General features: G+C 60.5%; 2 protein-coding genes across 7 annotated transcripts; both read left to right on the top strand.

Moving 5' to 3' along the window:
* Window positions 1-297: 297 nt before the first annotated feature.
* PYGO2 (pygopus family PHD finger 2) lies at window positions 298-4,109 on the top strand. The gene is made up of 3 exons (XM_055323862.1): window positions 298-434; window positions 774-823; window positions 1,386-4,109. Exons 1-3 carry the CDS (start codon window positions 332-334, stop codon window positions 2,448-2,450), a joined length of 1,218 nt encoding a protein of 405 aa, XP_055179837.1. The 5' UTR covers window positions 298-331; the 3' UTR covers window positions 2,451-4,109.
* Window positions 4,110-4,744: 635 nt separating this feature from the next.
* On the top strand, window positions 4,745-14,611 carry PBXIP1 (PBX homeobox interacting protein 1). Of its 6 annotated transcripts, none has more exons than XM_055324212.1 (11): window positions 4,745-4,812; window positions 7,096-7,181; window positions 8,766-8,910; window positions 9,164-9,228; window positions 9,336-9,501; window positions 10,735-10,968; window positions 11,070-11,093; window positions 11,336-11,412; window positions 11,511-11,642; window positions 12,143-13,362; window positions 13,808-14,611. In XM_055324212.1, exons 2-11 carry the CDS (start codon window positions 7,131-7,133, stop codon window positions 13,851-13,853), a joined length of 2,160 nt encoding a protein of 719 aa, XP_055180187.1. In that variant the 5' UTR covers window positions 4,745-4,812; window positions 7,096-7,130; the 3' UTR covers window positions 13,854-14,611. The 6 variants fall into 6 exon arrangements, with proteins under 6 accessions (XP_055180187.1, XP_055180190.1, XP_055180188.1 ...); XM_055324213.1 differs by having other exon boundaries at window positions 4,746-4,784; XM_055324214.1 differs by lacking the exon at window positions 4,745-4,812 and adding an exon at window positions 4,866-5,130.
* Window positions 14,612-14,873: the final 262 nt, after the last annotated feature.

The raw sequence follows: 14,873 nt of genomic DNA on the forward strand, positions 1-14,873 counted from the left end.
GCCCAGGCCCCGCCCCCTTGCCCGCGGTGGTAGCGGCGGCGCCGACTTCCGGTTCCGGCTGCTGGTGCTGGTGGTGCTGCTGCTGCTGGTGCTGCTGGTGCTGCTGGTGCTGCTGGTGCTGCTGGTGCTGCCGTTGCTGCTGCTGCCGCCGTTGCTGCTGTTGCTGCTGTTGCTGCTGCGGCCGCGGGCGGGCGGCTGACGCTCCGCTGGTCCCTAGCCTCGCCGCCCGGCCTGGCCGCTCCTCGCGCGCGCCCCGACTCCCCTCCCCGCGATGGTGCCGCCCGAGGGCGCGTCCGTCCTCCGCCGCCGCTGACTCCGGCCCCTCCGCCCCATGGCCGCCTCGGCGCCGCCCCCACCGGACAAGCTGGAGGGAGGTGGCGGCCCCGCACCGCCCCCTGCGCCGCCCGGCACCGGGAGGAAGCAGGGCAAAGCCGGTGAGAGCGCCGAGGGCCTGGGCCGGCCGGGCTGGCGAGGGGCCGGGGGTGGGCGGGGGGATGGGGGGCAGGGGCTCGAAGGGACGCTGGGGCTGGAGGAGTAGGGGTCGTGTGTCACCGATGGAGGACCCCGGGTCTGGGAGACACTCGGACTGCAGGAGCCCCTGGGGGAGCGGAGGGGTAGGAAGAGGCGGCCGACGTGCGGTCGTGCGGTGCGGCTGTAGGGAACCTTTGTTCGTAGTCGTTAAGTAGATGAGCACGCGCGTGTCCAAGTTAGCGGGGCTCCTCCGGGCGCGTCCATAGGGAAACGTGTGTGTACCCCTTGTGCTGCGCTTCCAGGTTTGCAGATGAAGAGCCCAGAAAAGAAACGGAGGAAGTCCAACACTCAGGTGAGTGGTGCCCGGTGCTGGGGGCACTGCTGGCTCCTGCTCCGGGACATTTGTGTCTTGTCTCCGGCACACGGACCAGAGAAGGCTACTCTGCTTCTGGCCCCTTCCCTCCACTTTCTAACGAAGGGGGGGGGGCGTGGTGAGTCGTGGGACCACAGACCCCATGCGTCAAGGGTAGAGTTTTTTTTGTCCTGGTTTCCTCTTGGTGAGGACACCTAGCACTTCCCGAGTTTTGTCTAGAGACTTCTGCAGCACTTGGTGTGAACCGTGATTTAACAGGTTTGGGAGATGGGCATTGTCCGTTTTTACAAGGCGAGGGATCTGAGGCCTTAGTGCAGTACCTGCTTAGGGGTCTTGAGGGTATTGGCTGTCAGCTGGGGCTCCAGCACAGTTCTGCCTGCTTTGTCCACCCTCTGTTTCTCTGTGACAGTCCAAGGTCTGTCTTGATTTAGATCTGAGCTGGCTGCTACCAGTGTCCGGAACACGTGTCTCCTCTGCTTTCCTGGTTTATAGCTGTGTGTTTCCTTCTGTGACCCTCCTTCCCTCATCTGTTCTCCACTAGGGCCCTGCATACTCACACCTGACGGAGTTTGCACCACCCCCGACTCCCATGGTGGATCACCTGGTTGCATCCAACCCTTTTGAGGATGACTTCGGAGCCCCTAAAGTTGGGGGCGCAGCCCCTCCATTCCTTGGTAGTCCCGTCCCCTTTGGAGGCTTCCGTGTACAGGGGGGCATGGCAGGCCAGGTACCCCCAGGCTACGGCACTGGGGGTGGAGGGGGTCCCCAGCCTCTTCGTCGACAGCCACCCCCTTTCCCTCCCAACCCTATGGGCCCTGCTTTCAACATGCCGCCCCAGGGCCCTGGGTACCCACCCCCAGGCAACATGAACTTTCCTAGCCAACCCTTCAACCAGCCTCTGGGTCAGAACTTCAGCCCTCCCGGTGGACAGATGATGCCAGGCCCAGTGGGGGGATTTGGCCCCATGATCTCACCCACCATGGGACAACCTCCCAGAGGGGAGCTGGGCCCCCATTCTCTCCCCCAGCGCTTTGCCCAGCCAGGAGCACCTTTTGGCCCTTCTCTCCAGAGACCTGGTCAGGGGCTCCCCAGCCTGCCCCCCAACACAAGTCCCTTCCCTGGTCCGGACCCTGGCTTTCCTGGTCCTGGTGGTGAGGATGGGGGAAAGCCCTTGAATCCGCCTGCTCCCACTGCTTTTCCCCAGGAGCCTCACTCAGGCTCCCCAGCTGCTGCTGTTAATGGGAATCAGCCCAGTTTCCCCCCAAACAGCAGTGGGCGGGGTGGAGGGACTCCGGATACCAACAGCCTGGCACCCCCCAGCAAGGTGGGCGGGGGCTCAGGCCCTCAGCCTCCCCCAGGCCTGGTGTACCCATGTGGCGCCTGTCGCAGTGAGGTGAATGATGACCAGGATGCCATCCTGTGTGAGGCCTCCTGCCAGAAGTGGTTCCACCGAGAATGCACAGGCATGACGGAGAGCGCGTACGGGCTGCTGACCACCGAGGCCTCTGCTGTCTGGGCTTGCGATCTCTGCCTCAAGACCAAGGAAATCCAGTCTGTGTACATCCGGGAGGGTGTGGGGCAGCTGGTGGCTGCTAACGATGGGTGACGCTGGCCAGGGCGATGGTTTCCAAGTCTGGCTCTTGGCCCTTGTTTCCACTGGCTTCCCGTCCCTGTTGGGCAGAAACATGGTGGCTCCGGGGGGCAGAGAAGGAACCGAGGTGGGCAGGCAGAAGAGCCTGGATTGCTCACTTTTCTGGAAACTTACACATACATGTTGAGATCAACAGAGATCCAGGAAATCAACCCTGCCCAGCATTGTAGTGGCTCCAATCTTCAAAGGCCGAGGGATGAGGCTGCCAGAGAAGAGAGGCTGGGGGGAGATCTGGAGGGCAGGGGTCTCTGTGCAGATGATGGATGCCCTAGCACCTGTGCCTAACACTCCCATCTAGCCCCGCAGCTGCAGCCTTAGTTTTTGGAGTGAAGTGTTAAAGGTTTCTGGTCAGAGGAGTGGGGGGTCCCATCCCTGAAGTAGCCTCATCATGGGCTTTAGTAGGAGACAGCTTTAGGGAATAAATGGGGAGTTTCCCTATTTCTCACCTCCTGTGGCTTCCTCCCAAGACCTACCCAATTCCTCCCCCCTCGAGAACCAAATAGCTTGAAGAAGCAGGAGAGCTCTTGGCTGGGGCAGTTTCTTGGTGATTTGGGGCTTCAAGAGTGTGCATAAGAGATGCTGTCCGACGCGTGTCCCTCATACCAAAGCCAGTGGCCCTTTCTCAGCCTCTCGGGCTTTTCTCCTATGACCACATTTTTGCCAAAAATTGGGATACTCGGCCTGACAAACCAGAATATTTGAAGTTCAGACTGTCCTGGAACATGGACTCTGGCTTACCAACCTTCCTGCCTCCCCTGGTTGTTGCACAGTAGTGTCCACTCTGGTCTAGAGCTTTTGGCACCTGTATTCTGCATCCCTGGTTCGATTGAAGGAAAGCCTGGAAAGGCACAGAGCTCTTATACCTCATCTGATAGAAGGATCCCTGCTCCAGCCTGTGGGTGAGGGAGGCAGCGGGACGGTCATTGCTGTGGTTCTGAAATGCAGTCCAGAGTCTGGATGTATTTTGCTTCTCTTTCCCTACCTTTCTGTGTATCTTCTTGGGTCAGGTGATCTAGGAGCTCTTATTCCCCTCAGCCAGAGGCCTGAACTGGGCTTCGTGTGTTAGTATTTTATTTTATAGGCTCTGCATGCCAGAGATGGGCCAGGGGCTGCTAGGAAACTTGAACTGCAGCTGGCTCTTTTGCTTCTCATGCACACATTCCTCAGTGGGGTGGAAGGCAGGCAGCCACGTGGCCCAGAGAGTTGCTAGTGGTCGGTCCCCTGCCCCCTTCTCTTGGACCCTAGCGTGTGAAGAGAAGATTTACACAGGCATACCGCAGACTCTTCTGCCTGCCCAGCTGGAGCCAGCAAGCCAGCAAGTTTTGAGGCTGTGGGAAAGAAGTGAGGGGGTTCTGGGCTTCTCTCCGCACCCAGTTTTGTGTTGTGTCCTGGTTCTGTTGCCCTTCTTCTGTTGCTATTTTTGTGATGTCTTCCTCCCCACCGCCATCTCCGCCTTTTTGTAAGTGGCTCCTGGGAGAGGGAGTCTGTCAATCCTTCTCTTCCTCTCACTCCACTATTTGGAAGAAAGTGGGGGTGGCAGAGATGTGGGGGTGGGGGGTCTTTTGTACGGTTGGATTAATAAAATGACTTGAAAACCCAGACAAGGACTCCCGGCTGTTTGTGCGCACGAAGGTCACCTGTGGGAAGGATGCGCGAGTCCTGAGGCTCCGTACGTGCCCGGGGGTTCTGGAAGACCCGGCGCGGTCCCGGGAAAGCCGGGGGGCACCCCTCCTCCCGCGTCCCTGAGAAAGCCTTTCCTTTCTGGCACATTCCCGGGCCGGGCCGGGCCGGCGGCCAGGGCCTCAGGGACAATGCAGCTGGTGCTTGCTGCTGGGATTGGCGCCCCCCTCCCCCCGTTGTTCGGCTGGCGGTCAGGTGTAGGGGGTCGGAGGTAGGGGCCGGGGAGCACCGCCCGAGGGCTATTTTAGCAGCTCAGCGCTCGCCCCGTCCCGTCCCCCGCGCAGCTGCGTCAGTCCCGTCTGTCTGTCCGACCTTGCCCCTTGGTCCTGCTGTCTCGGGAGGTGACCCCGTGCCTTCCGTGTCGGGTCTTCCCCCCAGGAAAGTAGGGGCAGTGTCCGCCGGCGCAGTACAGGGGCCGGCCGGTAGGCGAGCTCGCGTCCCACCCTGCGGGGCCCTCGCGCCCCTGGCTCTCGACTCGTCTCTTATTGGCCAAAAGTTTCCGCCCCCCCCTCAGGAAGTCGGCTTTCCATTGGCCAGTCCCGGTCACGTGAGCCCCTCCCTCCCCGCTCCCTCCCTCTGGGGGCTGGAAACCCCGGGAGGCAGCAACAGGTCTGGGGAAGACCCGGGGCGCGATCACGTGAGGCCCTGCGGGGCGGCGGGGGGCGGGTCCGGGACCCGGGTGGGCCGGGGGCGCGGCAGCCGGGCGTGCATTCCGCCGGGGACCCGGGGCGCGTCCCGGGCCGGGAGCCGGCGCTCTGGCCCTGGGCGGGCGCTGCTGCAGAGGTTTGGGGGCCCACCTACGGGGCGGAGGGTAGCTGGTCGGAGGGCACGGTGCCCCCTACGGCTGCCTAGTGGGAGCAGCAGAAGGGCCCGGCAGGCCCGAAAGCGTGTTTCTGTTGGCTCCTGCCTAGATGTGCGTGGGGAGGGGTGGAGGCGGCGAGGCCGGCGGGGAGAGGTGAGAACCGGCGAGAGGGCAGAGGTTGGGCTGAGGAGGAACTTCCTAATAAGGCGAAGAGACGCTGGCTGGGGGGCCGGGGCTGTCTTTTGAGAAATGGGACCAACCCATCGGGAGAGTGGGGACCCTGAGGGCTGGGGTTACAGACGGCCTCCTGTTTGGGTCTCAGAAGTGTGGGTCCTGCTGACCCAGATACCATGACTAGTTTCCATGGAGACGGTGGGTCTGACATCACCCTGGTTGCCATGGTGCCTGGTTCTGGAGGACCAGAGTAGGCTGTACATGGCCAGAGATAAACAGGGACTTCAGCCTGAGCTGCTGCCACTTCCTTCCTGCCACCACCTGTTAACAGCCAGGCAACCACTGGGGATGGGGCGAGGGTGGCCAGAGGGCTCTGGGGAGGTCTCTGGGGAGGTCCTGTTGGGTGTGCTATAGGGAGGCCCTGCAGTCATTCTCTCCTCTCCTTGTGGAATGGCTGCTGGTGTCCGGGAGGCAGGTGCATTGGGGAAGACACCGTGAGGGCTCTGTCCCAGCTGTGGATCTGGAAAGGCCAAGGTTATTAGGGCCCTGTGCAGGACTTGCACCAGGTCAAACAGAACGAGGCCGTGGAGGGGGTCCCCAAGAACTGCCTCTTCCCAAGCCTCACTTCCCTTCCTGGGGTTTGCTTACAGAGTCCTTTCCACTTGCTACCCTTTTGGCACCATAGGAAACAGTCCCTTATCATTTGAAGGACCACAGTCCAAGGCTGAGGGGGTCAGCTCATCTGTCCCTCCTGCCTTGTGCCAGGTCCCAGCTGAGGGGACAGTCCTGGCCTTGACTGACAGGACAGGTCTCCCTCTTCCTACCTTGCTTTGTGCCAGGCTCTGGAAGCTAGAGTGACTTCACACTGCTGTCCTGCCAAGTCAGAGATCCTGCCAGGTCAGAGTGGATTAGCAAGGGGCAGGACGACAGCTCTGTTGTCTGTGGTTTTGCAAACTTTAAAGTTTATAACTGATAGCTGCCATTAAAGCCTTTCCCACTGGGCTTCAAGTTCCCTGAGATGAAACTCTGCAGATCATAAAGAAAGGAAACAGATTTTAGAACGGAGAGTCTGCATGACAAGGAGATTTATTGAGGGTACAGCGAATGGATCTAAGCTCTGCCAGCTGTTCTCAGGCCTGGCTGCACATGAGGACTGCCTGGGAGGTTTTAAAAAAGACCCAGGCCTGAGTCTGACCCTGAAACCAGTCGAATCAGAATCTTAGGTGATTCCAGTGTGCAGCCAGTGTTGAGAATCCTGAACCAGGGCTGACAGTGTGTGGGAGGGTGGGTGGACACTCTAGTCTGAAGCAGGCCACCGGGTCCTATCTTCTGAGCCCTGGCATAGGAGGTGGTGACTTTGGGAGAGTCTGGGTGATTCTCACTCTTCTCATCAGCTGTTCATGCTTGGCACAGTCAAGTTAGCCAGCCTATATGGCCTTTGTGTTCTCTGACTCTAACCTGAGGGGGCTGGCCTGCATGGCCCCCAGAACCTGTCCAGCCCTGGGCTTTGACCTTTCAAGGTCAGTCCAGAGTCCCCAGGCCCCGCTGGTCCCCAGAGAGGTAAACTTCTCTGTGACTGTTGGCGGGTTTTGATTTGCTGAGAAGAGGTGGGGTGTTAGGGTTTGAGGGTTGGTTCTGGAAGCTGCAGCCCAGCCTTGGGGACCCAAACAAGGCTGCTCTCTGCATCCTGCCTTTGCTGAAGGAAACCGGGTTGTTTTTTTTTTTTTTAAGATGTTATTTATTTATTCATGATAGTCACAGAGAGAGAGAGAGAGAGAGGCAGAGACACAGGCAGAGGGAGAAGCAGGCTCCATGCAGGGAGCCCGACGTGGGATTCGATCCTGGGTCTCCAGGATCGTGCCCCGGGCCAAAGGCAGGTACTAAACCGCTGCGCCACCCAGGGATCCCGGAAACTGGGGTCTTGAAGAGCATGTTTCTCTGCAGGTGGCAGTGACACAGCTTCTGGGACCTCTGCAACTATGGCTTCCTACCCAGGTTCTGACAATAGCTGGGTGTTTGCCAGCTCCGAGGTAGGAAGAGCAGGCCTGGGAACCCCGTGGAAGAGAGGTTCCTGCAGGCCTGGGCTGCCTTCAGGGTGTGTCCCCTTCCTTGGTTCTGATGGTCACCTGAATCACCTCATGCTGGCTGCAGGGGAGCCCCAGGGGCCGGAGGAGGGAGATTAGGCCCCAGGAGTCAGGTGGTAGGACTTGGACCATGCCCTGAAAGAAGGGTACCCCTGGGGTCTGCTTTGAGAAGTAGGGACCAGCATGAGCAGAAGACCCAAGGCAATGATAGGAAAGCCATTTTGGGGGAAACCGAGGCAGCCCATGGGATGAGGTGGTGACGTGGGTTAGAAAGTGTTGGAGTATCCCAGTGGGGCCTCTAAAAAAAAAAAAAGAATGTGTTGGAGTGAAGCTGGGGGCAGAGCCTGGGGACCCCTGAAGACCCAGGCACGCAGACCTCTTCCTGAGGGAGAATCACAGGAGGGCTTTGGGTCACAGGGACTCAGTACAGTGATTGCCTTGGGCGGAGGGTGAGCTACCCTCTGTGTGGCCTGAAGAGGGGAGTATTTGGAAGGTCCTGCAGTGCAATTGGTGGTGGGCAGGGCAGGAAGCCAGTGGACTCCTGTGTCCCCACAGCCAGGGAGAAGGGAGAAGGGGTCTGGAGAATGTTTGTGAAGGCACCCAAGCCCTGGTAACCTGGTGTGTGAGAACTGCAGGAGGGGAGGGGGCGGAAGAGTGGGGAGGAGTGGGAGTGGGGATGCTGGCCTCGGGGAGGGTGCTGGGGCAGGACACAGGGACTAGGGTACAGTGGAGGACGGACAGCGTGCTCCAGAGCCCTGGACTGTTTTTGGCTGCCTTTGCTGACCTCTGGGCGTTGGACCTTCCTCCTCCCCTGTGAGAGGGGTCATGATTCCTGGCTTATAGGGGTGGCCAGGAGAAAACGGTGGTTTGAAAATTGCAAAGGAATGTACTCAGGCAGAGAACGATTCTTAGAGGGGTGGTGGGAACCCTGGGCAGGGGAGTGCGTGGTGGGCCTGCTGAGCAGGAGTGTCCAAGGATGGAGAGCCCAGTGTTGGTGGGGGAGGGGCCAGGGTGAGCTGTCTGCAGGGAGAGGGGGTGTGGGGGACAGTGGAAAGGCTGGAGAAGCCTGGAAGATGCAAGTGAAGTGAGCTGTCCACAGTATAGACAGCTACATGGAAGCCCACGGGCCACAACAGTGGCCTTGAGGCCCTGGGGGTCTTTGACCTCCACCTTCCCACTCATTAGCAGGTTTCATTGATGGGGAAATGGGACACCCAGGCTTCAACCAGCTTCTTTGGTAGGGGCGCAAGGGTGGGGGCACCAGGTTGGTATGTGATCTTGGTTCAGTGGCATGTTTTCACTAATAGAAGCAGCCTCTGGAAGGTTCCTCACAGCAGTAGTGAGACTAAGAACAGCCAGACACTGCGTCGGCCAACACCCCCCACCCAGCTTGCATGGGGTCACTCCTGGGTGTAGGAGATTTTTGTGAACTGGGGGTGGGGGTTCTGAGCAGACCCCCTCCCTGTGATCTTGGCTCCATCCTGCTGTGCTTCCCCTGGAGCAGCCTTCTGCTTGCACCCCTTCCTCCAGAGCCTGCCCGTGGAGACCCTGGGCCCAGAGTCCACGACGGGCCTGGAGTCCATGATGGACCCAGAATCGGACAGAGCGTCCCAGGCCCTTGGGAGCCCCTCCAGGGCAGCTGCGGAGGAGTTAGCTGGGGCTGAGGATGGAGGAGGTAGCGGGCCCTCCTGGAGGTGGGGGGTGGCCACCTTCCTCTGTGCTGCGGGGTGCCCCAGTGTCCTCGGGACCAGGGTTTTGCTGCCTCTTATCTGTGGGGCTAGTCCGGGTCTAAAGTCTTCTTGCCTCCACCTGCCCTGGCTTTTTCCTGCCCCTTACAACCTGGTAGGGCCTGCCAGAGTCAGAGGGCTGTGTGGGAAGTTCATTTGGGGAGCAGTGGTGTTTTTCCTGCATCTTTTCTTCCACCACAGAGACCCTCTTGCAGAGCGAAGGCTCCCAGTCTGGTCCCATTCTGCCAGAGAAGACTGAGGCCGAGGTGGGTGGGGGCGGGGTGGCGGGGAGTGGGGAGGTACTGGGGAGTGGGTGGGGCCTGGGGGGGGCAGCAGGGAGGGCCTGGGCCTTGTCATGGCTGTGTCTGCTCAGGCTGTCCTGGAAGACGATGGCTGCACCAGGGAGCCCTCTGGCCTGGGAGACACGCTGGTGCAGGGAGACGCAGAGGAGACCCCTGTGGTGGCAGGCCTGGGACCAGACACAGAGGACCTGGAGGGTCAAAGCCCCCCACAGAGCCAGCCTTCATCTCCTGATGCATGTGAGAACCACCCCTGTGCCCCTCTTCATTCTCCTCCTGGAAGGAGTGGGGGTCCGAGCGCTTGGTGCCCAGCGCGGCTCTGGTCCAGGCCCTAGGACTTAGCAGCTTGGTGGTCCCCTTACACTGTGTCTGAATCCTCACCACTACCCCTGAGGACACTGAGGCTCAGAGAGGTTAAGTGACGTGACCAAGGTCAAGTAGTGGGTAGGTGGCAGGGCCTGGGGCTGCTGGGATCTTTCTCCTCTGCCTTGGGGCTTCTTCTTTTCTTGCCTCTAGATTCAGGGGTCAGCTCTGGGCTCCGGAGATGAGGAAGGGCAGGCAGTGAATGGCCTCTATGGGAGGCAGTCCTGTCTGAGCCAAAATGCCGGTCAGGCCAAGAGAGTGGGTAGAGCAGGTGCCCCCTTGGAGGGGGCAGTTCCATCAGGGAACAGGTTGAGGGAAGGGTCACGTTGGAGGTGATACTGAGAGATAGTGGGTTCTTGGTCAGTAGGGTCAGAGGATGAGGACATTCCAGGTCAAGACTATCATATCAGCAAAGGGATGGGGGCCACCTGTCCTGTGCTAAGGAGGTTGTGCCCCAGGCTTGTGGCAGCAAACCATAGGAAACCATTTCTGTTGAAGGGGAACCAAGTGCAGGGAAAGGCTGAGGCCTGAGGCCATTTAGGGGACCACTGTAGTGCTCATACAAAGCTGCTGAAGGCCCCAGGCGGGCAGATCCGAGGCATGTGCTGTGGAATCGTCTGGGTGTGAGGCAAACAGGGAGGGCGTACATAGCCACATGGTGGCTGGGGTGCCTTTCTCTGAGTCGGGGGATGAATACCAGAAGAGAATAGAGGACAGGGCATTGGGAGTTTGGTGCCCAGGTGATACCAGGTAGGAGTGGCTGGTGTACAGTCTGTTGTTCAGGTCAGGAACTTAAGACGGGGAGCTTGTCTGCTATGGAGGGAAATCTGTGCTGTGGGTGATGGTGTGTGGTGAGATGGCCAGCCCCTGAGCCCCCAAGCCCAGAGGGGCTGAGAGGCAATGGCCAGTTGGGACAGGAACTGCCAGAGGAGCTTGAGGTGAGGCACGTGTGGAGGAAGGATGGTGCTCGTAGGGTAGAGCTACTCCTTGAGCTCACAGGTTGGAAGGCTGGGCAGGGCAGTCACAGATGCCCAGGCGGACGTGGGCAGCATCTCTGCTTGTGTCCTGCTTCTGGTCGTCTCACTGCCTCGTCCCTCTCCCTTCCCCCAGCTTGGCCCATGGAGGAGGCCGGCTGCTCCAGCAGTGAGGATGACACCGATGTGGACGTGGAGGGTCTGCGGAGACGGCGGGGCCTAGAGCCTAGTGCTCCCCAGCCTGTGAGGCCCCTGGGTCTCGATGGCCTGGCCAGAGGCGGGGGTGCAGGCGGGGAGCTGAGCATCTCCGTCAACATGTGCCTTCTTGGGGCCCTGGTTCTGCTGGGCCTGGGGATCCTCCTCTTCTCCAGTGAGTGGTGCCTCCCCTACAGGGGCCTGGGCCTCCCACCCCTCCCGACCCCTGCCCCATTGTCGGTGAGCCTCACCACATTCCTCTGTCTCCATCCTCAGGTGGGCTCTCAGAGTCGGACAGTGGTGAGTGTCCAGCCCTGAGGGAGGCTGCTGGGAGCGGTTCTCTGGGGCGGCAGTGGGGATGATGCTGGGGCTGTCCTCCCATTACTCAGTTACTGGCCTTTTTGGCTGCTCGTGGTGGCCTCTCAGCCATGGGGTCCAGGGCTGGCACAGGAGGGCGACTGGGTGTGTGTGGAGGTCAGGGAATGGGTGGGAGAGTGGTTTTTGTGCGCTGGGGCCAGTTTCAGGACCTGGCTTTCCCACAGGGCCCACTGAGGAATTGCGGGTCCTCCCGGATTCCCAGCTGGACACCGAGGTGCGGGTTGCTGTGGGGGACAGGCAGGTACATTTGGGTGTGCCCAGAGCTGTGTGGGGCCTGGTGGGGAGGCACATGGCTTGCCTGGACTGTGGCGCAGTGGGTGACTGGCTCCTTTGCCCCAGGATGAGCTGAGGCAGCATCTGCAGGCTGCTGCACCCTCTGCTGGCGTCCCCAGCCTGCAGAACATGGCCCTCTTGTTGGACAGGCTGGCCAAGGAGAACCAGGATATCCGGTTGCTACAGGCCCAACTGCAGGTGGGCACACGTGGGAGGGTGGTGGCTAGGTTGGCCCTCCTTCAGCCAGGCGTCGATCCCCTGTCCTCCCCAAAAGAGGTTGTCTTTGCTAATCCCCCAGCTCAGCCCTCTCCCGTTCTCTGGTGTTGGGTCATCTTCCTAAGGCCCAGGCCCAGAGCCATGTGCCTGTTGCACGAGGCATGCCACCTCTGATGGATGGTTCTGGTTTGCCTGAACATGGGCATGGGAGCATGGGACAAACAGGCCAAGGCCCAACAGACAAGCAGTGCGGCGATCTGCAAATGATATCTGCTCCGGGCCTGGGAGGTCGAGAGGGCAGTGAGAGCCACGTTGGGCTAATCTTAGGACACAGAAGCCAAAGTCTGTGAGGGAATTTGGGGATCCCAGGTCTGGTGCAGGTTGTGGATGGCAAAGAGAATGAGAACCACTTTCTCTGAGCAGTGCAAGTCCTGCCTGCTATCCTGGAGTGGACATCCCTGACAGGGCACCCTCCACCCCAGGCCCAGAAGGAAGAGCTGCAGAGCCTGATGCAGCAGCCCAGGGCCCTAGAAGAGGAGAATGCCCGCCTCCGGGGGGCTCTGCAGGACGGCGAGGCCTCCCAGCGTGCCCTTGAGTCAGAGCTGCAGCGGCTTCGGGCCCGGCTTCAAGGGCTGGAGGCTCACTGCACCCGGGGTCCAGATGGCGTGTGCCTTGATGGGGATAGAGGCTCCCGGGGCAATGGGCTCACTGGGGAGCCGAGCCCTGACCTCCTGGAGCAGAAGGAGCGGCTGGAGGCCGAGGCCCAGGCCTTACGGCAGGAGCTGGAGAAGCAGCGCCAGCTGCTGGGGTCGGTGCAGCAGGACCTGGAGCGGAGCTTGAGGGGTGTGGGCCGAGGGGACTCCACTCGTGCCAGCCTGACTGAGCTGGGCCACAGGCTGGTCCAGAAGCTACAGAGCATGGAGAAATGGAATCAACACCCTTGGGTCAGTGCCAACACCTCAGAGGCCAGGCCCCAGGAGTCCCACTTCCAGAGTGCCAGGGAGTGGAGTGGGAAGGAGAAGTGGCAGGATGGGCAGGGGGGCTGGAGTGCTGATCACTGGAAGCAGAAGAAGGAGGGGTCTGGCCGGGAGAGAAAGAAGAGCTGGCGGGGTGAGGAGGACAGGGAGCTGGCAGGGAGGTGGAAGGAGGGCAGGCTGAGGCTGGCGGGCTGGGGCGGCAAGAAGGACGGCAAGAAGGACGGCAGGCAGCAGGGCCCCAAGGAGCCCCCTAGGAAAAGTGGGGGCCCTCACTCCTCTGTGGGGAAGCAGAAGCACCCTCAGTGGAAGGAAGGGGCTGATGACGGGCATGACCTTCCGCCACTGTGGGCAGAGCTGTCGCGGCACAAGTACCGGGCACCCCAGGGCTGCTCGGGTGTGCGCGAGTGTGCCCGGCAGGAGGGTTTGGCCTTTGGTGTGGAGCTGGCCCCCGTGCAGCGACAGGAGCTGGCCTCTTTGCTAAGGACTTACCTGGCACGGCTGCCCTGGGCTGGGCAGCTGACAAAGGACTTGCCCCTCTCGCCTGCTTACTTTGGCGAGGATGGCATCTTCCGCCATGACCGTCTCCGCTTCCGGGACTTCGTGGATGCCTTGGAGGACAGCCTGGAAGAAGTGGCTGTGAGACAGACTGGTGATGATGATGAGGTGGATGATTTTGAGGGCTTCATCTTCAGCCACTTCTTTGGAGACAAATCACTGAAGAAGAGGTGGGCAGCTGTGTTCCGGGGGAGGACGTGCGAGGGAGGTTTGTAGGGCCATGGGCCCTGGGTCAGGGTCTTTATTTTGAACCACTGTTAATCAACAGCTGGTTGCCCTTGGAGCAGCGTCCATCTCTATCTTCCTGGAGGTCGGAGAGCTGCCTGTGCTTACCCTGTAGTAGTTCTGGGCAGTTCCCTTTTGGGCTGGGGGGATTTTTCCCCGAATTGTTCTGCCCTGTGAATACCTGCAGTGCCCGGGGTGAGGAAGGTCATTCCATTGCCCTATTGCCTTGACAGGGGATGTCATCCTGGGGTAGCGGGTCTGGCCCCTCCATGTGATTGCTGGTGGCTGCCTTGGAGGAACAGGCTCCCCTGCCCTCCAGGAGCCCCTTCTCACTGTGTGGCATTGTCCTCTGAAGACTTTTCTTCCCCGCCTCCCCATGTCTCTCCACAGGTCAGGAAAGAAGGACAGACAGTTGCAGAGCCCAGGGAGGGGCTGAGGCCTGGTGTCCCCTCACCCCGGAAACCACTGAATGGTCCTCTCCTCTGGCTCCTATGAGAGCAGAATCTCTCAGTGATGCACTGATGCCGCTTTTGCTAGAGAAAAGCCTTAGCTGGATCTGCCTTGCTGGTTACTGCATGCAGGCTCTGATCCTGTCCTTGCGGGCGGGAATTGTGATTCTTCAGCCTCACAGCTTCCGTCCTCCTGTGTGTGTGCCCCACAGTGCCCCCCGGTTTCATGCACTGACCCATGCCCCCTGGAATGAGCCTAGACCTGCTGGCTGGATGCCCAGCACCATTGCTTTCCCAGGGGTTTTCTTAGATTTGGACACAGCCACCCCCCAGGGGTGAAGTCCCCCTTTTACCCCTGCTTCTCCCAGGGCCCCCCTCCCTGTGTGAATAGTAGGCTCCCACCCCTGTAAGAAGCTGTTGGAGTTTTGGTGTGGGGCGTGGGCTCTCTCACGGGGGGGGGGGGGAGCTGTATCAAAGCATGGGACCCCCATACCCTCTTTGTCCTCCACATCCCTCTCCCAGCCACCCTTGGGCCCTTGGGGCTGGAACTCCCCACTTGCTGGCGGCCACCTTGGAGCCCCTGGGAGAAGTAGAAAACGAACACGGGTTTTGGAGTGGGAGCCTTGGGCTCGCGGCAGGCCGAGTGATGTTGGGCAGATTAATCCCTGGGAACTTTAGGTTTCTGATCCTCAAAATGGGGGATTGGACGGCTGGGAAGAGCTGAAATAAAGCACAGCGAGCACAATGTCTACTCTGTATTTGGCACTGCCTGCAGGGTGCAGAGGAGGGAGGGGAGGATCTCCACCAGGCTTCTGGACAGGCCCGCGGGAGGCCACTAGGTGGGGCCCCGGCTCCACGTTTCCTGCAGATCTGGCCTCCCTGCTCGATGTGCACAGACTGGACCCCTGCCCCGCCCACCTGCGCGCTGCCAGGACCTGGACCCCGCTGGCCCCTCCTCCGAAAGTCCTTCCCGGATTGCCCTGGACGTCCCCCGCCAGTGTAGGGGT

The sequence above is a fragment of the Nyctereutes procyonoides genome, unplaced genomic scaffold (assembly GCF_905146905.1).
Source record: "Nyctereutes procyonoides isolate TBG_1078 unplaced genomic scaffold, NYPRO_anot_genome, whole genome shotgun sequence".
Lineage (NCBI taxonomy): Eukaryota > Metazoa > Chordata > Mammalia > Carnivora > Canidae > Nyctereutes > Nyctereutes procyonoides.